The sequence below is a fragment of the Mixophyes fleayi genome, chromosome 6 (genome assembly GCF_038048845.1).
Source record: "Mixophyes fleayi isolate aMixFle1 chromosome 6, aMixFle1.hap1, whole genome shotgun sequence".
In the NCBI taxonomy this organism is placed as follows: Eukaryota; Metazoa; Chordata; class Amphibia; order Anura; family Limnodynastidae; genus Mixophyes; species Mixophyes fleayi.
In genome coordinates, this window is record NC_134407.1 from 60,713,542 (window position 1) to 60,736,663 (window position 23,122).

The following is a 23,122-nucleotide window of genomic DNA, read 5'->3' on the forward strand; positions in this document are numbered from 1 at the left end:
ATACCAAGGTAATTGCACAATATCGCTGTACACATACAGAGGACAACAAGAGCAGCATCCATAATCATATTTCCTTCTGACATCCACCAGTGACTGCTTTGTGTATTAAGACATTACAGCTAACTGTCTGCCTACATACAGACTATTGATGATCTATACTGCTATAGATGACACTATAGATGACTATTGATGACACTATACTGCTCTATCTGCCTATCATTATTGCTATTACTGTGATTGTTTTTGTCGCATGTACTTTGAAATTTACCAGTAGCTGCTGCATTTCCCACCCCAGGCTTATACTCGAGTCAATAAGTTTTCCCAGATTTTTGTGGTAAAATTAGGTGCCTCGGCTTATATTCGGGTCGACTTATACTCGAGTATATACGGTATGTATAAAAACACACAGTTGAGTGTATGAACAAATAGGGTTACAATGAACACTAAATTGGATGCTTCAAATGTTTTTTTTTATTGTACTAGAGTGTAGAAACGGAGGGTTGAAGGGAGAATGATGTTTCTTATGGTTGTGGGATTGAGGAGGACAGGGAGGTGCGTGAACCAGGAAGATCAATTAAAGATGCCAAGAATTGGCAAATTGTGAGAAGTCACTTGTGTTCATGATGGAACCTTGACTATATGAACCCATGTTGCCAAAAGGGCCTATGTGAACGTTGTACAAGTATTAATAACCAACAAGTATTATTGACCAAAGTTTTAATAAAGGTTTTTAGTGAAACTGGTTATGAGCTCCATACAATGAGGAAGCCAAATCCTGTTAATATCGCCTTGATTAGAGAGGGCGGTAGACTGCTTGCAATCAGCTGGTGTTTGAGATTATGGGGCATTTTCAATTGTTGGCGTTACAGCCAAAAGTAACGCCCCCCACGCTCTATTACCGTCATTACGGTACTTTTCTCGCTGGGTTTCAGCTCGGGGAGCTGCGAGCTGAAATCCGGCTTACTATTACCGTAATACCGGTAATAATTTTTCCACAGCGGGAACCGCGGACAATTGAATATGCCCCTATATGTCTTATTGACCTAATCTGCTGAAGGGTAGTGGGTGGGACAACAAGAGGAGGAGGACAAACTTAGACATCACCTTTGTTCCCATCTGTAGTATCATAAACATTCAATTTTTGATGTTGCGTCAGAACGTGGAAAGCTTCGGCAGTACCAGCATATATAAGCAAACAAACAAGAAACCCACGAAACATTCACAGATATACATGTGGCAGTATCGGGAATATCTGTACTAAGCAACTAGATAAGGGAAACCTGAATTGTCTATGTATTTTAGACACAGGTTTATTTAATAAAAATACAAACTTACCCTAATGATGATCAGCAATAATGAAAAGCAAGAAATTATTGAATTCATCATTAGATTACCCTTAATGCCAATAGCTGCTTGTGCTGTACAAGGTGAGCGGTTTAATTGGACTATAAAGTATTGTGTTCTATCACAAGTATTTAATGGATATAAAGAACTAAAAGCTGGGGTGCAAGAGGGGTATTTTTCCTCTGCACTCACCAAATGCATGATTGAGGCTATTCTAGCTACTTCATGCTGTACGCTATTACACACAGTGACTGTTATCTTTGTGATATATATTAAGCTGACCAACTCATACTAAAGACTTCCCCCTTCTGGTAAGTCCTACACTAAATATTAACATGAACTTAGTCTAATTTTTTTCACGATTGTTGCTATGCTTTTTATCTGGATGGAGTCTTTCCCGCACATAGCTTTTTAAAGGCAAGTGTCCCCTAAGTAATAGCAGCTATTAGACACCTAGGGAGTCACTTGATAGAAGTTTGATAGGCAGGGGAGTTACAATAAGGGTTTGGTCACAAAACACATTTCTTTACAAAAATAAAGTTTTAAGTATTGTACTCTACCACAAATATTTTGTGAAAGTAGAGAACTGAAAACTGGGGTCCAAGAGAGGTGGAAGCACACTGTGTAAACACAAATACATTGATACTCTGTAGTCACCAAACACAGTACTAATGCTGTTCTAGCTACTTCAAGCTGTATGCATTAAAAACGGGGTGGCCACTGGGGGTTCCGGTCTTGTTCTCAATTCCCCCTTCCTTAGATTTCCTCTCTCACCTATCCCACCCTCCACATTCACAAATCCCATTAAGCCTGGATATGTGTGCTTTTTTTGCCTTTTGCCTGCCACACCAAGCTGTTTATGTTCCATCTTCTGTACATATATGCTATATAAGTCAAGAGTCCAGTTTTTTATTTTAGTCATTCTTTTTGTGTGTTTGTAGGTTTAGTGGTCATTTTTATAAATTATATCAACATTCACATTCTTAATACAAAGTAGTATTAAGTAAGCTTTTTATTTTTCTGTATTTTTTAATTTTTCTTTCTGTAACGACTTGCAGTCAAAGTTTGAGCAATAACCAGGGTGGCCATTTTTACTGAGGAAATTTTTTTCTGAACTGTTGCACGGTGATCATCTCATACCTGCTAACGATCCCAATTTGCTGATCACAAGGGGTGTGGCTTGCCAGGAATGTGGCGTAATCTGATCAGATCTGGAGAGTAGCCTATCTTGCCCACAGTTTTCATTCAGATATTTTGGCAGCTTAGCCGCTTTTGTTGTTGCTCAAGTGTTTGAAAATAATTTTAAGCGCATCTTGCCCAATATACAATTCTACGCTTTATACTTTGTTTAACAAGCGTTCAGGTGAAAACATTTTGATCTTGGTAAAATATTATACAAAATCTTTAAATTGTGGGGAATTTTAAGACTTCATAAAAATGTGCAGAATTGCTATTTATCAATCTAATTATCAATGTCTTATTTTAAAAATACTTATTTGTTTAAATGGGTTATAGGGTTGTGCAAATGTCCACTTTTAGCATAATAATATGGGTTTTTTAATGCATTACAATATACAGACTATTTTTTTTGTTTTCTGAATGGACTTTTGTGTGTTTTTCAACCGACCTTGACAGAGACACTGTAGAGATTTTTGTAAAGGTGCAGCATAAAAAAGAACAGGGTATTTCTCATGTTTAACATGACAACAATGACACAGTGTCCTCCCACATCACAAGATTATGCACAACATAGCTTAGTTATCATCGTGTATGTAAAATGCAGTTCTCACACCCATCCTAAATTAGTAACTATAAAACATGTTTCGAGTCCTGGGTGGTTTTGTTTTGTTTTTTTAATAATATTAAATAAAATATTTTTTACAAATGTCATGCAACCTCGTGTAAATGTAATGTGCCACTGCAACCCGTTTAAGGATGTTCCATCAGAGAGGTTTGTTATTTCATTTATCTTTTAAGGAGCCCCAGTGATTAAAATCCACCTAGTCATTACTTTTAGCCCATCAAGTGTCCATCTGCACCACAGAATCTAAATGTATGCACGGCTATATTATCTTTTCTCTGATAGGGCATTAGTTTCAGTTGGACAGAAATTTGTTTCATCAATTACCACAGTGTATATTCCCACTGTCGTTTTAGATGGGTAAAAGGTTTTACGGAGGTGCTGCTCCTCCTAGCCCGAGCTCTGGAGGCTGCTTCACCATTCCTTTTACATACCAATCCGGAAACTGGGGGAGGAGAGAGGTGTGAGTTGGAGAACCAATCACAAGCCTTGTGATTTGTCTTCCCATTGACACAGCTCCTTCCTTATAGTAGGGAACAAAATGGCAAGACAGCTGCTTGTATCACCCGCCAGGGATCCCATTTAGGGGATGGGCATTATAGTTAAATATTTTACCTAGGTGGGAGTGCAGCTTTGTTTAATATTAATGGAAGTCTTGCAAGTTTGTACATGTTTTGGATTACTTACAAATGTTAGCCTGGGTGGGTAAGAATTGGCTTCAGCAGCCTATTAAGAACATTTTAAAGTAAAAAATAAAAAAAATGCAGGTTGCCCACTATGGGACCAGCAGGCCGCCACAGTAACCCATGCCAACCAACCTAGCACAAACTTCATCCTTTATTTCCTCGTGTATCACTGCCACTCCTTTTTCATTAGTCTAATATCAGAACTGATTTATTTTTTTAATGTTCAAACCCCGTTCTAACATATTAGAAATATGTAAGGCGGATTTTTAGCTTTGGAGTCTTGTAGTCCAACAACCACTTCAAACGACTGTCATTAGTAGTAGTTCCACAGCAACAGGTTGTCTATGCTGGGTGAGGCTTTTGATCCTTTCAGCTGCTGCAGATATCGTCAAAGGTGATAAAGTGAATTTGAATTGTTTCGATGATCATAGTTATGTAACTCAGAAGGGTGCAGACATTTCAGTGTGTGTGTGTGTGTGTGTGTAAAAATATATATATATATATATATATATATATATATATATATATATATATATATATATATATATATATATATATATATTTTTTTTTTTAACTTGTACAAACTTGATTTTAATTATATGCTATCACTTGCACAGACCTTGAAATGTTTTTGTTTTCTCTGTTTTATTAGGTGCTGAGACCTTGAGGATGCTCTTTAGGAGGATAAATCCTTGTTTTGTTACTTTACCCAGGAAACATCTTGCGTTGAGGGAAACCAAGCCTGTGCTTTAAAAGGGATGTATGTACCAACAGTGATCTTAAAAATCATGGAGTACTTTCAAGACCAAATTACACTTGACCATCCATCAAATTCAGTGAAGTGAACCCTGTTTTGGATTTGCCTTCTAGCATCAAGAATAAACACCATTTATCTGTTACAATTACATTTTGTTTGGTGAAAAGAAGGGTGGGAATAGTTACAAGTCCCTCCCTAACAATCGTAAATATTATTTAATTCCATTGGTTAAATAGTGTTCTTAGTCTTCCTTGTTGCTATTACCCCCCCTCCCTAACATCTTCTCCAGAGGCTGTGAGTTTACTGTGGGAGGTCAGACTTGGCAGCACACCATCAAACAATGCAGCTCAGTAATTAAGTGACGCAACACCTTGCATTTTTCCCTCCCGAATATAAACCTGTCAGCTGCCTGGGATTACCACTTATAAAGGAGCAGAGCTAGGATGAGTGTCTCGAAGAGCTCTGCTGTCTAAAAAACAAAAAAACAAAAACATTTATTAGGAGTGTCTTGGGATAGGAAACAACTTAAAGATTCCTACAGTTTCATGCTGCAACCTGCTCTAGTTGAAGTTGTCTATGCTACTCCCTCTTGTACTTCTCACATGACTGGGAGCCCCCCTGTGAAGTGTCGGTGCTGTGTGTGGGTAGGAGTTGCTTCCAGTTAGTATTTATTTTCCTTCACTTGTTTCTTCTGTGTTCCTGCCCTGCCTCACCCCGTGGAGAGATCTGGAGGGGATTAAGACACATCATTGTGCTGTGCTGGACTCTGCTGGACATTAGTAAACACATTCTCTGGACCGCAAATAATAATCCTGCTGTATTTCAATTCCTGTTGCTGCCTCTCTCCCTCAAGGATTTTCTTATTAAGTGATTTACTGGGAACACAGTTTCCCTCCTTTTCATCAGTGTTTCTACTCCTGCATCAGCATCACTTGAACACTTGGCTCTTGTCTTATGGGTAGAGCTGCAAGAAACATTTCTGTATTTATTTCTTCATGCTCGACTGTTTTAAACCTGTGATCTCTACTTAGGATCTTGGATTTAGCATCACTTGAAACGTGTGGTGAAAATCTGTTGTGTATTTATTTACGTTTATTTTTGCACTGAACTCAATGATGTCCTGGAAAAGAAACTATTTTTCTACTGGTCGAGGAGGGGTGCATGAGATGTTTACGCCACGCAATTCCATATCCATTGCTCCAAGCAAAGGCCTGAGCAATGAACCGGGACAGAATAGCTGCTTCCTGAATAGTGCACTGCAGGTAAGGAGATTCACAGTCTATCATTCTGTACATATATAACTACAATGATACCTTACCTGGATTCTGTGTTTCTTTCCTCCCTCTGATATCTGTAGTAATTATTTCCATAGAAACCATTTCACATGTTTTTTGTGGTTGGTAACTTTTAGTTTATCCACAATTGTAAAACAAAACCGAAAACATATAAATTAAACCTCTTCATCGCAAGATCTTAACCCACTTATTTCCAAGCTAGTGTTTAGGTTTCGGGTGCATCTGTTTAGCTGGGAATAATAATAATAATATTTATTATTATTAATAATAATAATAATAATATTATTATTATTATTATTATTATTATTATTATTATTATTATTATTATAATCTTATTATTAAGACATTTTATTTTATGTGAATTTTATATTTTTCTCAAGAGATAATGTGCATTCTTTTGGTACCATATTGATTCTCTCCCACCCCCTCAGATGTAGTGAATGCCAAATTTGTTTTGTGTATTTTAAATTTATATTGGGGCTCAAGATGCAAGCCTATATTTTTAGATTTTGTTTTACTTTTTTACTTTTTTTGTTGAATTTTTTTTTTTTATTATTTCATTTTTTAAATTTGGGATTAGTTGTGTTTATTAGTTAGGTCTCCCCTTCCTACAGCAGTAAGTGATTTGGTGTCAACTGTGTGTAAGTGCTGTTTCTATATCCAGGTCCTGGGCCTGCCCTCTGCTGGGGAAAGTTAGTTACATTCCAGCATTTTCGCTACGTTCACTCTCAAAAGATACTGGTTTAGATGCTTCTTTGCACCATCCCTGGATCCCCCAGCTGTTTAGCGTTGTCTGTGCTCTCAAATGAGCATTAGCACAATTTTCTGTCTGACCTTTTATATGTTTATTTAATATTATTATTAGACATTTATAATGGCAGTGCAGGTTTAGAAGTCCATCATGGCACCGCTGTAATACAATGAGCGGTCGTGAAGTAGTTAAACTCTGTATATAAGTGATTGGTGTAATGGGCCTGCACTTCTACAGGACATAATGCATCAGTTAAAAGGGTGATAACGGTTGCCAGGGAAATCGTGGCAATGGGTGATGTCACACAGAATAAACAAAATTAGTAGGTTTTTAATAGTGCAAACAGAAATAATTACCCAATACATGGAATTTGTATGATAAATGCCAATGTGCAAACTGGTAGACTTCTACGTTCCCAATACCCACAGTGTGTTATAATGAAGCTAAAACTAATGTGATTTTGCCATATTTTCTTTTAATTTGTAAACATTATGGAGGAGAATAAAAAATGAAGGCTGATTAAATTCAAGTATTCTATTCATGCAGTGATGGGGGACGGGGAAACATTTAAAGCAGGGCTGTCCAAACTTTTTAGATTTTAGTAAAATTAAATTTAGTTTCCTAATTACAAAGTAAATGGCAGCTTTTACCTATATTAATAGTATAAGCCAGTGGATCCCAAACTTTTTCAGGTCAAGGTACCCTTAGAGTTTCCATAATTTTTTCAAGGCACCCCTAGGCAAAATAATTACCAAGTAGCCCCCGCCTTGCTTACCACTAGCCCTGGCCGAGGTACCCCTGTGAGATCACCAAGGCACCCCAGGGAGCCTAGGCGCACAGTTTCGAACCACTGGTGTAAGCAATTGGTAACCTACATGAAATGTATTGCTATAGTTAAAAACAAGTAAACAACATACCCACATCAATAGACTGAACAAAAAAAAACCCCATGCATAATTATCTTATGGATAATGATGACTAAGAGTGGCTTGTACTGACGTTTATCCAGTAGCAGCAGTACAATATAAATGCAGTATGACGTACCAAATTTCCAGTGACACTCATATGACACATGCAGGTAATTACTTCATGATACAGTACTAGTGAGTCCAAAGTCTTTGAGTACTACTTGTATGAGTGATGAAATTCCTCATTACCCTATGGGCACAGACAGAAGGCACTCCAAGTAGGCAAGATGCCACTGTATAACAACACAGGAAACAATGAGAACTTGTTCATTTGGTTAAGCTAAGTCCAGCGTCTTTTAAAGGGTGAGTTGCCTGGGTGCAACTGTTAGAATGGAAGGGGATGCGGGGTATGGCGGGGGCCTAGTCTGATCCTCTTAATGGGTGGGGTCTCGGACAGGACCCAAGTTGGACTAGTTTTGCTCATAGCAAACGTGTTGTGGAAAAAATGCTGATTTGTTAATGGAGAACCTGAGCAAACAAATTATTTCTGATAGGACACTTCTCGTGCTTCAGTGACAGGCTATTCTAATTCTGGCCTTCACTGAATTGGTTTACAATTCTCATAGTAATTTATTTATATATTTTAAGTATCTGGCTAGAGCAAGCATCCTGTCGTTAAGGAAACAGCCTTTTGCTCTCATTGCTCAGCATAACTTAGTTTACTCATAGTGATAGAACACTATGGATTAGTAAATCATTCCTCCCTGAAAGTTATAAAATATGAAAGAAAATGTTTTGTTCAATTATTCATATTAATTTCCATAGTACAGTCAGGAAAATGTTATGGCATGGTGTTGCAATGTTGGTTTATATGTGAAACTGTCTTGCAATAAAATATACTTCGGAACAAATACAGAGAAAAATCCCCCAGCACACTGCTTTAACCAGTAAAAGATCTGTTATTTCTACTTGTACATAAAGATTAAAAAGTCTGTTACACACCGTCATCATCATATTCTATTTATAATGCACCCCTAATTCCACAGCGCTGTAATAGCAGCCAATTAACCTACCAGTATGTTTTTTGGAAACCAGAGCACCTGGAGGAAAACCATGCAAACACGGGGAGAACATACAAACATTTGCAAATGTATGATAAGCCACCCGCCCTGTCAAGGCGCTTCTGCTAATAAGGTGATCCTAGCTCTCAGCAATGAGAGTCTCTATGTTGGGCCATACATATTTGTTTTTAAATTGAGAGCTACCTTTCAAAGAGGTACCCCAAAAACCCTCCAAATGGCAATACAGCACCAGCACTCCCCATCAGCTACTGATGCCAACATGCCTCTCAAACAATACAGAAATGGAAGTTGCTCAATCAATTTATAGGTTCATAGCAGGTGCGTGAAAGGGCGGGGTTATCCAACAACGAACAAATACAGAGATAAATTCTCCAGCACACTGCTTGCCAACTTTTCATATCTCTGGACTGGGAGATGGGTAGGTGGGGTATGAAAAGCTGGGTATGACTGGATTATACCATTAACGTAGAGTGGACAGAACAAATCCTATGATGAAGTTTCATTGCATGATCTTGTCCCTGTCCACTCAGTGTTTAGTGAGGTATGTGGTGCTTCATGATGCAGTTGGCACAATGCCCTTAGCCCACCTTCTATTCTTCTGGGAGTCTAGGGGGGGGGAGGGTGTTATATATTAGTGTGCACTATATATTAAGAAATAAACCACTACACATTATTTCCATCATCAGCTATTTATGTAGTGCCACTAATTCTGCAGCACTGTACAGAGAACTCGCTCACATCAGTCCCTGCCCCTGCTTAGTCTAATTCCCTGACGTAGAGAGGCTAAGGTCATTTTAATAGCAGCCAATTAACCTACCAGTATGTTTTTGGAGTGTGGGAGGAGCACCCGGAGGAAACCCACTCAAACACGGTGAGAACATACAAACTCCACACAGATAAGGCCATGGTCGGGAATTGAATTCATGACCCCAGTGCTGTGAGGTAGAAGTTCTCACCACTAAGCCACCGTGCTGCCCAGCCGTACAGGCTTATGTCCATATGGGGGCTTTGTAATAATATCAAGAGGATTGGCATAACATAGGTTCCTCTTTGCTCTTTTTCTGGCAGGTGGCACTATCACTAGGATGTGCCCAGTGATAGTGCCATCTGCGTCAAGAAGCACCACATACCTCCGTAAACACTGAGGGGACATGTTCAAAATTATGCAATGAAGCTTTGTCATGTGATTTGTCATGCCCACTTGACATTAATGGCATCGACCAGTCATGCCCAGAAATTCATACCCCACCTACCCATCTCCCAGTCCAGTGGTATTTATATGGCCTTACGTTAAATTACCATTTTACTTTTACCCATTGCCTGAGTGAGGTGTAATTAAGGCACAAATATTAGTTCAACCAACATAATGGCTGCCTTGCTTTTTGTATAGACAAAAGGAACTTTCGGTTTGCATATAGTGTACAGTGATCTATTGATACCTGAACCACAGATATCCAACAGTATATTCAGATCCTAATGATCACTTTTGCACCAGGCAACCACAGCTGAACTTAGTGGTTGTAGATCTCCAGTACACTTTATTTTCTTTTTTACTTTTTTCTCAATTGCAAATTACGATGAAACTGCTGTCTGAATTAGGGTCATACTTATTACCCATGTTGTAAATATATTCTTAAACCCCATTGCTTATCATGAAAGTACAAATATTTTTATATATTAAGCAAAATATCATTGGAGATAAATGGCGGTAATTATAGCAGTATGTTGTAATATTATTGCCCTTATTATCTTAAACATCAAAACCTTAATTGTGCAATTTTGTGTTCTCCCATGAAGTCCACTTCTTCCACATTTTAATATGAGGAGCTAGGCAACTCTAAGAGCGCTATTGGCAATGTGAAAGGATTCCTTTAAGGCTCTGTATTTAATTTCGCTGTGGAAAGGAAGTCTGATTCTTTATACAAGTCTTTTGGCCATTAGGGGGAGTATTCAATTGACCGAAAGATTTTATTTTTTTTCCCGCCGCGTTACAAACCTGCGGGTGATTTTTACTGCTATAGCGACCGTTTTTAGGATTGGCATACATTTTCATACATTTTATTGCATTATACATCCATTCTCGTTGATAATATCTACATTAAAGTAATTTTTTTTTTTTTTAGCATATATTTTTATTTAACTATTTTTTACTATAGCATCATCTATACCATGTCAAAACACATTAGTACAAACCTATTTCTACCAAAAACATACATAAATATATTTAATTAGTGATTTTTATTTTTTATTTCATTATTTTTAACAAGACAATCAACTTTTACATGTTAGGCATTAGTGATAAACATAGTTTATCTTTTTTTCTCTCATTACATGATTTCAAATAGTTTTGTTTTTTTATCACAACCCAAAGAGGTGCGAGATAAAACTGCATATTGGCCTGTTTAACGCAAAAAAACAATTGAATGGTTTTTAACGCAGCTGCGCTTCGCACACCCTATCATCATCATCATCATCATTTATTTATATAGCGCCACTAATTCTGCAGCGTCCCTGCCCCATTGGAGCTTACAGTCTAAAATCCCTACTATAGACACACACTCGCACACAAACAGACGGAGAGAGGGAGAGACTAGGGTCAATTTTTTTGATTGCAGCCAATTAACCTACCAGTATGTTTTTGGAGTGTGGGGAGGAAACCGGAGCACCCGGAGGAAACCCACGCAAACACAGGGAGAACATACAAACTCCACACAGATAAGGCCATGGTCGGGAATCAAACTCATGACCCCAGTGCTGTGAGGCAGACGTGCTAACCACTAGGCCACTGTGCTGCCCCACCCTATACTTTCAATAGACCTTTTACTGGAATGCGAAAGGACCGTTTGATGAAAAAAAAACAGAGCGTTAAAAATTAAATTGAATCGCGGGTAAAGTTAACCAGCTCGAAAATTATAAAAAAAAAAACACCTAGGAGTCTGCTAATAGAGCTCTTTTGTGGTGGCAAGTTACCATTTTGTACTTGCCTGATGCTTTTATTTGTGGTATGAAGTTCATACTATGAACTCAATATATATACCCCACCCACTCGTGTCACACCTTTCCATTTGAAGATGTTTTATGTGTTTCATTAAATGCATACATTAAATTGAAAACTCCTAGATATGATGATCACTTCTAATAAACAACTTGTTTAATCGCATATAACACTTTTTTTTTTTTTTTTTAATACATTTTATTTTATTGCTTTTTATATATATATTGTTTAATGGTGGTGTGAGGTCTGCATGATGGCATGTATAATATGAGGAATAAGAGAAAAATTCATTGAGCACAAGAAAATAGGCACGCCTCTAGCAAGATGCACAACCTTTTTATTTTTTCCTCTACGAGGGTCCCATTGGGAGATAGTACTCATTGAAAGGGGCAGCTATAAAACTGAACTTGCTGAAATACGGAAAATATTTTGAATCTAGTAGAGGAAAAGAGGAACCTACTTTATGCCATAACTCTCGACATTATTACAAAGTCCCCATATGGACATAGGCCCTTACGGAGGTGGAATAGCAGAGTCAGGGAGCGAGATATGTCCTTCCCGTGTAACTCATTTGCCCCCCCTTACTTATGAAGAAGCACCCCCACCCCATTTTCATTGTAATAACATCTCATGCCATCAACACTGTAGTAACACCTCCATCACCCCCCCCCCCTCTCCATCCCCTCTGTAGTAGCACATCCCTCTGCTAGAACCAGAAATTAAAAGAAAAAATTGGTGCATTTTGGTAATATCCTAAACACTTACATGAGTTTACTTCTATATTCTCGGTGACCTCTGAGAATGTAGAACAATTCATAGCTCTAAATCCCAACCAAGCAAACCAGAAAATACATAATCTATAGTGTGTGTGTGTGTGTGTGTGTGTGTGTGTGTGTGTCTATATAGATATAGGTGTGTGTGTGTACATTTTAATGTTGCACATAATCTTTGCCTTTTACCAAATGTTTCAGAGTTTTGGAGAGGCTTTATGCAAAAGGTAGCTATGTAAATCAAATTGCTTGTAACACTTTTTAGGTGTAATCACATCCGTACCTCAAGATAGACCCTAAAGCTGGTAATTGCAAGTTTAAGTGCTGTGGAAAGCAGACTTACTGTTCCTGAAATATCACTAGTTATTCTCCTATATAAATAATAATAATCCCATTTGGGTCAACACAGCTAGTCTAGAAAATTGAGGAAGGAATGATTGTATATGTAAAAGTTACTACTTCTTCAGATTTAATGATTGTTTAAAACCTGCAGGTGTATTTTATAAAACAAAGCAAAATTTATGTATATTTGCCCTGATTCTGGACACTGATGTTACAATTCAACCAGAGGCTCATAGCAATGTTATCTGATCTGTGAGTAGTTTGACTATGTGAAGAGACATATTTCACAGATGAGTTACTGTATACAGCAATGTCCTAATAAGATATGCAGTGGATATTGGCCAAATATGCTTTCATACCATGTAAGTGTTGTGTGATATTTTTACATGTACCCCAATGGTCATCTTCAGTTAGCTTAGCTTGACTTTCCATCCAGCAGGATGGATTTTGGGAATATATTTTTGCAATGAATGGGTGCCTTATTCAAAAACATCCAAATTTGCTATCTTATAATAGCCATTCTGGGCTGCTTACAGGTACAAGATAAACTGATTCCAGCTTTGGGTATGTCACAGTGTTAAACATTATGGCGAGAGAGTCTGACATTAAAAACAAAAAGAACTAAACAAATAGAAAACCATGTTTAACTAATGTCATATCCCCATCCACATATGCATGTAAATTTTTATCTATATTTCCAAATTAACCATCAGTCTATTCTGTCTTTTGTATGCAGTTTGTTATAGTGAAAACAAAACACGAGCTGACGACATGTCATTAAACTTGTTTTGTGTGAAAGTACGAACTGTAGGAAAGCAGGTCACTTGGGATTGTGGACCACCTCTCTGATTTTATTTAAAGAAAACTAAGAACTGCTCTGCTGCCTACAAGCCAGGTTATTTGAATGTCAAGATTAAAGCAGCATAAAATGGACAAGTTGGTTATAAAGCAGATTGTCATTGTAATAGGCACAGGCTATTTGAGTGCAGTCGGACTGGTCAAATATTCTAGTAAATGCAAAAATATTTATGACTTATGGTTTGGTAAACAAATCCAAAAGAATAATTGTGTCTTAACTAGCCTACAATTCTATCAATGCATGTTCTTTCTACTGTTCTAAGTACCCCAAGTCTGGGAATTCTTTTCCTGCTCTACTGCTGCTCTTCCTACTACTGGTGAATATTTATCGGTTATGTATGACATTGAATAGAGTGTGTGCACCCCACTCTGAACCTACACCCCTGGACTGTAACTCTTCCTCTGGAATAACAGGGATTTTGCCAAATTGCAATCTGTTAACATTCATATTTTAAATACTTGATGGTGCACTTTAACTGCATCTTGATTCACTGTAAAAGAATCTAAAATCATTGGGCTGTGCCAAGGTTACAATATCCATAATGAGACTGCTATTTTAAGAACCTAATATAATTTGCCCCAAGCAGTCAACAGGGTGTTTCCCTTCATCATCTTATGACTAAGACATTAATTAGGATTTCCATGATGTTATTTCTATTTGCAAAGCTGAAAGCTTGAGTGGGAAGGACCAGAGGCTTCACTGGAAACGTTAATGAATATTTTCTTACTGGTAGAGTAACCTTGGAGAAAGGCAAGCTAAGAGACAAGCTGTTCCGTACATACTCCCTGTAATAAAACAATATTGTTCCAGCTCGTGGGAATACGCTTACCTAGGAATGCAGCATACTTGCTGTTTGCCTTATCCCAAGCAAAATATTTGCAGTGGCATTCTGGCTGCCTCCTTTGTTATTTGACTTATTTTAAAGCTTATTAAGCATTTTATTGTTTGGTTAAAACCGCTTATATTGGGGTCTTTTAGAAGAACATCTTCTCTGAAATCTATATAAAAAGGTTACACTTTTTTGGCATATTCCCCTAGAGTTTCTGATTATGTTGTATTTATTTTCAGGTCTATGATCTGTCCACATATCCCCATGTTGAACTTAGCAGGCAAGGATTGTTTTTCTTGGAGTGACTGGCACTTCAGTTGAGTTAGGGTTATTCAATAAAAGAGGTGTGAATAAAGTTAAGTAATATTTGGTTTACTATGAAAGCAGTGTAAAATTGGCACCATATTTGATGAAAATGTTTGTATGGAATTTCCTTCTGGTGCTAGATTAGTCTTTAACCTGAAAACTGCTGTAAAAATGTATTTAGTTATCTTATGAGGTAAAACAACATTTCTCTAAACTAGAGATAATTGGTGTGGGGCTTTATTGTGGGAAATATGGAGCTGACCTAACACTATTTTAACAACAGTTTGACTACATTTTTACATTTATAAAATACCACAAATGAATTGAGAAACGCACAATGCATCAAAAATACAGATCCGAGATGCTGTGTATCACCCCTTTATAATATTATCATCGACGGCTTGCTGGACACTGGAAACAGACATGCGAGGGAGTGGCAGAGAAACCTGGGCCCGGCCCCTGGAGGACGACTATTGGGAGACCATCAGGTCAAAGGTGACCTCCAGTATGATCTCTACCGTGATCAAAGAGAATTGTCGATGGTATCTCACCCTGATAAACTGTCTCAAATTTATCCATCTACCTCCCCTTATTGCTGGCGAGGCTGCGGGCGAAGGGGTATCTTTCTTCACATCTGGTGGTCTTGCTCTAAGATCTCCTCCTTCTGGGATAGGGTCAGTAGTCTTCTGTCCTCCCTCAAAAGCCCTATTAGGAGGGATCCATGGTCCTTCCTCCTCTGTTATCCTATCCAGGACGTTGGCCCTCCCTCAGTGAAGATGGCCTTTCACGTCTTGGTCACGGCATGTTGCTTGGTGGTCACATGATGGAAGCGGGTTGACCCTCCACATGTCTCTTCACTGAAATCACGCATTTTATTTACAGTTCATAAGGAAAAATCACCTACCACCTCTATGATAGGGAAGATAAATTTCACCAAATTTGGTCCTTGGCTATACAAGTAGCCCCCAATCCCCTTCTCTGCCCGATGCACCTCCAGATGCCCTAGCCTTCCCCTTTATTTTTTACCCATATAGTGTGCTATGTCCCCATGCCAGTGATGACCACCACTCTCTAACTATAATACCTATGCCATTTCATACAAGTTGGTGTGTTTGTTTAATCATTTTTCTTTTGTGGGTTTTCACTGTGATTCTGACTTGATTGCATTCTCCTGTTATTCATTTGTGTTTGTGAATTCACACATGCTCAATTAAATATAAAGTTGAAAAAAAAAATACAAATACTTTGCACAATTTTGATGCACTTTATGTATTGAGTTGGATGTTCCTCCAAGTACCCACCTTCAACTCTCTTAACTTGGAAGATGAACTGCTTTGCATTTACAGCACGTATGTAACACATCTCTGTAGGATACAAAGTTTATGCATTGAGCCTTGGAGGAGACTGCATTTAATGGTGGCTTTTAATGGTATGAAACCGTTCAACTATCTCTGATCTTCCTTCACAGGTTCTGTGGCATCTCGATATTTTCCGCCGGAGCTTCCGACAACTAGCCACACACAAATGTATGGGTGACTCCTGCATATTTTGTGCACTTAAGGTAAGTCATGGCATACTGAAAATTCTTTCTATAAAATGTGTGATCGAACATGTATACCCCTTGTGTCACACATTATACAGTACAATAAACCGTATGCTTTAATTCCAAACACTTGCCTAATACTTTGAGTTGATTTATAATGTCTACTAAAGCTGGTTACTACTTTTTTGAAAAGTTACTTGTTTTATTTGTTTTCTGTGCTATGTTAGTTAAGGCTTTGGGAACCGCACTATATAACTGCCAATGTCCACATTTCCATATGCTTGTCACACAACTAACTATTCATGTAAAGGGCAGTCGATCATAGCTGCTGCTGACACTTTAGGAAAACTATAGTCAACAACATTGAGGGGTGTGGGGGGTAGAAGACCTCTGCATGTTTGTTGCACTGACACCATCATCATGTGACCAACTGATGCTGACCAGCCTTCTAATGTGCCAGTAGTGGCTATGTGTGTCTGTCGTTTACATAGAAGATAGAATACCTACCCGTCGGCACCAGTGAGAGACCTTTACTTCCATACATCCAGCTTAGGTTTCTATTATGCATTTTTAAGTTGACCCTGGAGACATATATTTGTCCAGCCCTGGAACAATGGTAGTAATAAGTGTTATGGTGTTTTTATAAATGTTTCCCAAAATGTATAATGCCCATGTTTATCTTCATCTGTGGTAGGTGACATACCTAAATAGAACTAGTTTTGTTTTTTCTGTTGGTATTGCTTGCCACCTATAAATGTAACATAAAATATCTTATAACACCCCAACGGATGTATCCAGAATTGCATTCTTTCAGAATTATTGATTTCAAAAATAAAATTTTAAGATCAGTTGGTTACTGCCAGCTATAAGAACATAATTTTCTTGGGGTAAATCCATCTTTACTTCTTGTAAAGTAGGAGACACATCATATTCTTCAAACATTAATAACTAATGCACACAATATACAATATAGATGTACAGTATATGTAAATTGTATTTTTGTGTGGGTTTTTATCGCTTACTAGGCAGTGTTTACTAGTGTACAGATTACCCAATTACTAATAAACTCCCTCTAAAACCACCTATGTTGGAACGAAAACGTGTTTCCCTTTTAACCGTCTGCTAAGGTGCAGTGTTGGGTATGGGCTGAAAATGTAATGTTAGAACATAGGAAGCTTTGAGCTGTGATTTAAGTTCCTTTTAATCATGCCACCAGTAATGGGGTATGTGGTCACCACTCCTTTTGTAGACTGTGTGATATAAGGCTTGAACCATAAGCCTTAGGTGGTATGTTTTTACTTTAATCATGTTGACTAGCAGGTGTAAGCTTCACTTGAACACTTGGTGCCTGCATCTGTGTTTGTTCAGGTAACTTGCATGGGAGCCTGGATCACATGGGGTTCTATTAGTGTTTACGGCTGAATTTCAGTCGTGGCAGACATCTGATCCTGATCCAGTTTTAGGATGCCTGGTAATTTTGGGCCCACATATATAGATAGCCCTAACAAATTGCATATAAGACTTTCCAATGCTCCATTCCAGTTTGATGGTTCCCTCCTCTGGGACCTTTCCTCTGTGCTTAATAAATAAATTCAGGACTCCACAATGGTAGACCTAGGGGTATATTTACAAAACTGCGGGTTTAAAAAAGTAGAGATGTGGCCTATAGCAACCAATCATATTCTAGCTATCATTTATTTAGTACATTCTACAGAATGACAGCTAGAATCTGGTTGCTATAGGCAACATCTCCACTTTTTCAAACCCGCAGTTTAGTAAATATACCCCCTAGTCTGCTGTGTCCATAGCCTATTGATGCTTCATTCCCAACCCCCACCATCATTGCATTGTTTCTGCACATTAATGTTAGATCATGGCAAAGCACCAGCATGATTACTATTGGTGCAGGGACTTTCACCTTTATAAAGTTGTTTCAGAGAAGCTTTGTAACCACATGGTGGGTTTGGGGTTCACAACACATGACTATGCCCAGCATTCAGATAAGATGGTGTCCTCCTTAATGGAGGCCTCGCTTTACCCCATAGCTGAAAGAAAAGTGAAGGAAGGTGCCCCCACCAAACTGGAACAGAAGGTTTCAGTGTGCACGCTCTTTATGACACCAACTCTTAATAAAGTTAAACATGATGTTAAACTAAGCTTGGTGTTTTAAAGTGGGTGCAGTATATTGGAATTGTTGTGCAAAGGGCTCTACCTGGTTGTAAACCTGGGTTGTAGAAGAAGGGAACACTGTATTTTAAAATAAATAAAAAATAACTAAACAAAACTGGAATTATCATTTTAATCCATAAATCCTCTAGATTTACAGTATAATTTTTAAATCAATGTAGAGATTGTGTTATTATGCACTGACCTACTTATTTCTATCAGATTGCCATCTGAATGAATCATAATGTTGCTACAGAAAGAACTGATTCCTACAATGACTGTAAAAACCATTCTTGGAATTATCACAAGTCAGCTGGCCTAAAAATGGAAACTATTGTTGAAGGATAAATGGATTTTTATTAGGCCATCGTCATGGTATTGATTATATAGCAGCAATTACTTGTCTTGCAAATCAGCTACGTGTTCACTTATGAATACAAACCAATGTGTATTTAAAATATGTAATAATTAAAACAATATGCAGACAATGTGGTTAAGCTAGATCCTGGAATGTATGAAGGTTGAGATTATATGAGAATTAAAGGTAATTTTGTTGTGACTAGTTGAGATGCTTAATTTATAATTAAAATTTCAGAAAACTCATTTTTAGTTGTATGTAGTTTTAAAGGTACATTATAAGTGCATACTGTTTTTCTGTATGAAAGCACCTGAATTTGAAACCCTGTGACTTTGGGTGAATTAAATGGACAAGTGACATATGTCTGTATACACTACATACAGTTTAAAAAAAATACACTGGAGAAGAATTTGAAAATCAAGTAAGCTTGTCTATTAATGAGCTTTTCTTATATTCATATGTAAAATATATGAAGGTCAAAAAAGGTAGACCTGTCCTTCAATGTGATTCCTGCAGTACAGAATGGCAGCTGTATTACTGGTGCTGCCAGTGTCTACAGATGGATCCAGTGACTAGTACCAGTATTACAAGATTGAAGAAGGGACAGATGGGTGAATAGAATGATGGAGAGGAGGAGGTTGTAGTAGTCAAGGCGGAACATGAGTGGCTGTGGATGGGTTTTGGTAGCTTCTTTTTAGGAAAAGGGTGTATTCTGGCAACAGGACTGGGAGAGAGACGGGATGTGATGAATAAAGCAGAAGGTAAAGTCAAGTAAGATCCCAAGGCAGCTGGACAAAATTGCAGTGTTATTTACAGTGAGGGGAGATGTGACTTTGGGAGGAAGGAAGTTTATAAATCCATTTTGGACATATTGACCTTAGAGGCAACTAAGACACCTACTTCCTTATGATCATTTTTGTGATTTTGTAAATGTGATCATTTATATTCAAGGTGTAGTGGAATCCACATAGTAAGAGCTAAGTTTCCTTTTGTTTTGAGTATCTTCAGTTTTTTACAAAAGTGTAATAAATGTATCGCTATAAGAGAACATTAGGGCACAAATGGCATAATAGATCTTTGAACATAGAAAGTGCTTTTTTGAGATGTTCAATGAATACACAGCTTTCATTCTACGAGTGTGCAGAACTGCTTCCACAAGGCCAGGACCGCACTCAAGCTGCTTGCCAAACCATTGGCATCATGGGAGGTCCCAGCTTCCTTTCAGTACAGTGTCATTGCCCTAGGACTGCCGCAGCCCAAGCTGAACTTCCTCTAAAGGCTCTTCACATATCTTCCTAAACAAAACGAACACACACACACATACTGCTGTACCTTTTAAATGGGGACTTGCACAAGTGTGCCGATTCAGAGTGTAATACAAGTAAGTTAGCTATTTGGGAACAGGGTAGATTACACAGAGGCAGCTAATTAAAGCTGGAATCAACCAGGCTACTGGGAACACCATTTCTGCAGATGTTCTGGCTTTTGTTTTGGTTTGTCTTTTAACTGCTCTGGCGAGGGCATGTATTGTGGCTGGTGAGCCATCAGTCTCACCCCCCAGTCTCCAAATTGTTAAACACTTTCTGAAAACAAATCTATTTCTTAGCATCTTCTTTACTCCCAACCTATACACTGACCACTGTCCAAATATCCACTCCGAGGCATACTCACGTTTTTTAGCTGCCACTTTCCCACTTGATTGTAAGCTCTCACATGTGCCTTCTTCCCCCTATCCTTTATCCCTATGTCAGCATTTATTTGTATGGCTCTGTTTTCCCCACTATCCGGTGCTACTGACCACTGTTGGACCTTACAAATCAATTACCATTGTGCCCATAGCAGACACTTCATTATTGTAACACAATCTGCTTAAAAGTACAACTAAAATACACTGAACAAATTGTACACACACATTTCTCTCTGCATTTATATGAAATTAATCCCTGTATTATATGTCCCTCTAATATATGTCCCTAAACCTTAAAGGGATACCTTCCCACAATCGCAAAATCAGTTAAGTGACAAGTTTATCATAGTAGCTTGGGTATTTATGTCTAGTTTTGCCAACTTACCATGTAATTCCATGACATGAGTGTAGTGCAGCGGTGGGCAACAGGAAGAGCCTTCACCTTCTCTGCAGAGTGCAGGGATGTCACACGGCATACCTGGAAGGAATGAGTGCGTTGTACTCTCCCCACTGCCTCCCAGGGGCGGATCTAGACTCTTGATATACCCGGGGCGATTTTAGGGGGGGCGATTTAGGCCCCGCCCCTATTCTGATTTCTAAGGCTGCCGGCGGCAGTGACAGTGTGCTGTCCCGCTCCTCTGATTGTGTTTAAAACACAATCCGAACAGCCGGGCAGCACACGGTCACTGCTGAACGGACCTGCACAGTGTGCAGCTGTCGGCAGCAAGCCCCCGATCGCCCTCCCCCTGGATCCGCCACTGCTGCCTCCTGATCAGCCCTTTGTGAAGGCTGGAAGGCCGTCTCTTCACTTTGCCCCGCACTGGTTTACTGTAACTGTTCATATAAAGTGAAATACATTTTGCATTTTCTACAACCTGGTTGCCAGAACCACAGTTGTGCAAAATTTAAAGTAAGTTTCAATGGCTAATTAAAAACCTGACTTAACCCCATTAGCATCTTTTAACTACATTTCCTGATCACCCTACAGTCACTTAGTTCACAGAGGTGAATTTTATCCACAAGTCTTATGTGAAAGTGCTTTATTTTGGCTACTTTGCTCTGTGTTAATTAAAACTTGGAGACAGACTAATCCGGGCGGCTTTCTTAAAATCTAAAACAATGGCTGTGCTGAAAGAATGTGTGCTGTGTACTCATTCATTTTCTAAATGAATGTTTCTGGTTTGTGGAGAGGTAAATGCTGTGCCCATTAAAAAGATTTATTCACATGCACAGACACATTGTGCAAAATTGATTTTTGATACAACTTGTAAACAAAGTTTAAAACTTTTTTTTTTTTTTCTGTGTAAAAACACTTTAAAATATACATTGTTTATGAACCAACTTTTTAATTGATGATTTTGTTTATTGAATTGCCATTGTCAATACAATTTACACAGACTATACCATTTACTTCACATCTATTATTGTCATTTACCGTGAGTCTCCTAACTTGATAGAGGAGTGACTTATTTTTTTAGATATATTTTATATTCATGCGTATAATATGCAGGGTTGTTCTGTGCATTCTGGGCACCCTAAGGGTGCTGTCTCACCCCTCCCGCGTCTTGCATAGTGTGAGGTGGGCGGTATCTTCTTGCTAGTTTGGCTCTGGACTATGACCTAGCACCACACACCCCCAGTCCATCACAAACATGGAAGGGCAAACCGCTCACCGGTAAGTAGCAGCTAGCTGGTGCACCTTCACTTTAACATCCGACACTCCGTGTGGGAGCTCCGTGGTGACAATATAGACACTGAGTGACATTATTTCACTAATTCAGTGTTTTGGGAACCTACTGCTCCTAGGCCGCCTAGTCGCCATCCTTTTCTTAGATGTGATGAATAGTATAGGATTTTTTTCTATATTAACTAATATTAAACATACCTAAGCTATCATTTTAGTTTTTTGTGTCTGGTGTACTTTTTTTTTTTTAAAAAAAAAAAAACAACAACTATTTATTACAAGAGGAAACAGTATGGGAAAAATACAAACCGCAAATAAAACAGAACATGTCTCCTATTATTTTAATTTTTACACTAGAGGGGAGGGAGAAGAGCGAAAGATCAGGGATGAAAGGAGAGAGTAGAGGGGAAAGGAGCACTTACCCAGGTTGCATGACACCCAGCCTGGAGGATCCGCAGGCGGCCCAGAAGCTATGTGCCATTAGAGGGTGGGAGAGCCAAAGAGGATAAGCAGCTATGGCGTTCATGTAGATACTACGGGGCCAAAACCTTGTCAAAGTTGTATGATTTATCGTGAAGGTTGCATGTAATACTCTCCATGCTTGCGATATGCCAGATGTAGTTTCGTAAAGGCCTGCATGGAGCGAGGATTAGGGTCTTTCCAGGGCTGGTGCTAGGGTCCTTAGCGCCCTAGGCACACTTTCACAACCTTGCCCCCCCAGGCACACTTTCACAGCCCGCGCCCCCCAGGCACACTTTCACAGGCCGCGCCCAAACCCCCCCCCCCCCAGGCACACTTTCACAATCCGCGCCCTCCCTCCCCACGTCTTTCCTTACCTTTACTTGCCGCCATAAAGCTGCTCCTCTCTGCTCCGTCTCCTCACAGACACTGTCGGGCCGTGATGATGATGTCACGCCCGACAGTCAGTGAGTGGAGGGGAGGAGACAGAGCAGAGAGGC

General features: G+C 38.8%; 1 protein-coding gene across 3 annotated transcripts in view; it reads left to right on the top strand.

Annotated features, from left to right (window-relative positions):
* Window positions 1–23,122, top strand: part of USP54 (ubiquitin specific peptidase 54) — a 94,882-nt gene that overhangs the window by 33,227 nt on the left and 38,533 nt on the right. For all 3 annotated transcript variants that reach the window (XM_075216700.1, XM_075216698.1, XM_075216697.1), the window contains exons 2-3: window positions 4,484–5,850; window positions 16,194–16,286. In XM_075216700.1, coding sequence (XP_075072801.1) covers window positions 5,701–5,850; window positions 16,194–16,286 — 243 coding nt within the window. In that variant the 5' untranslated portion in view covers window positions 4,484–5,700. The remainder of the gene's footprint in view (window positions 1–4,483; window positions 5,851–16,193; window positions 16,287–23,122) is intronic.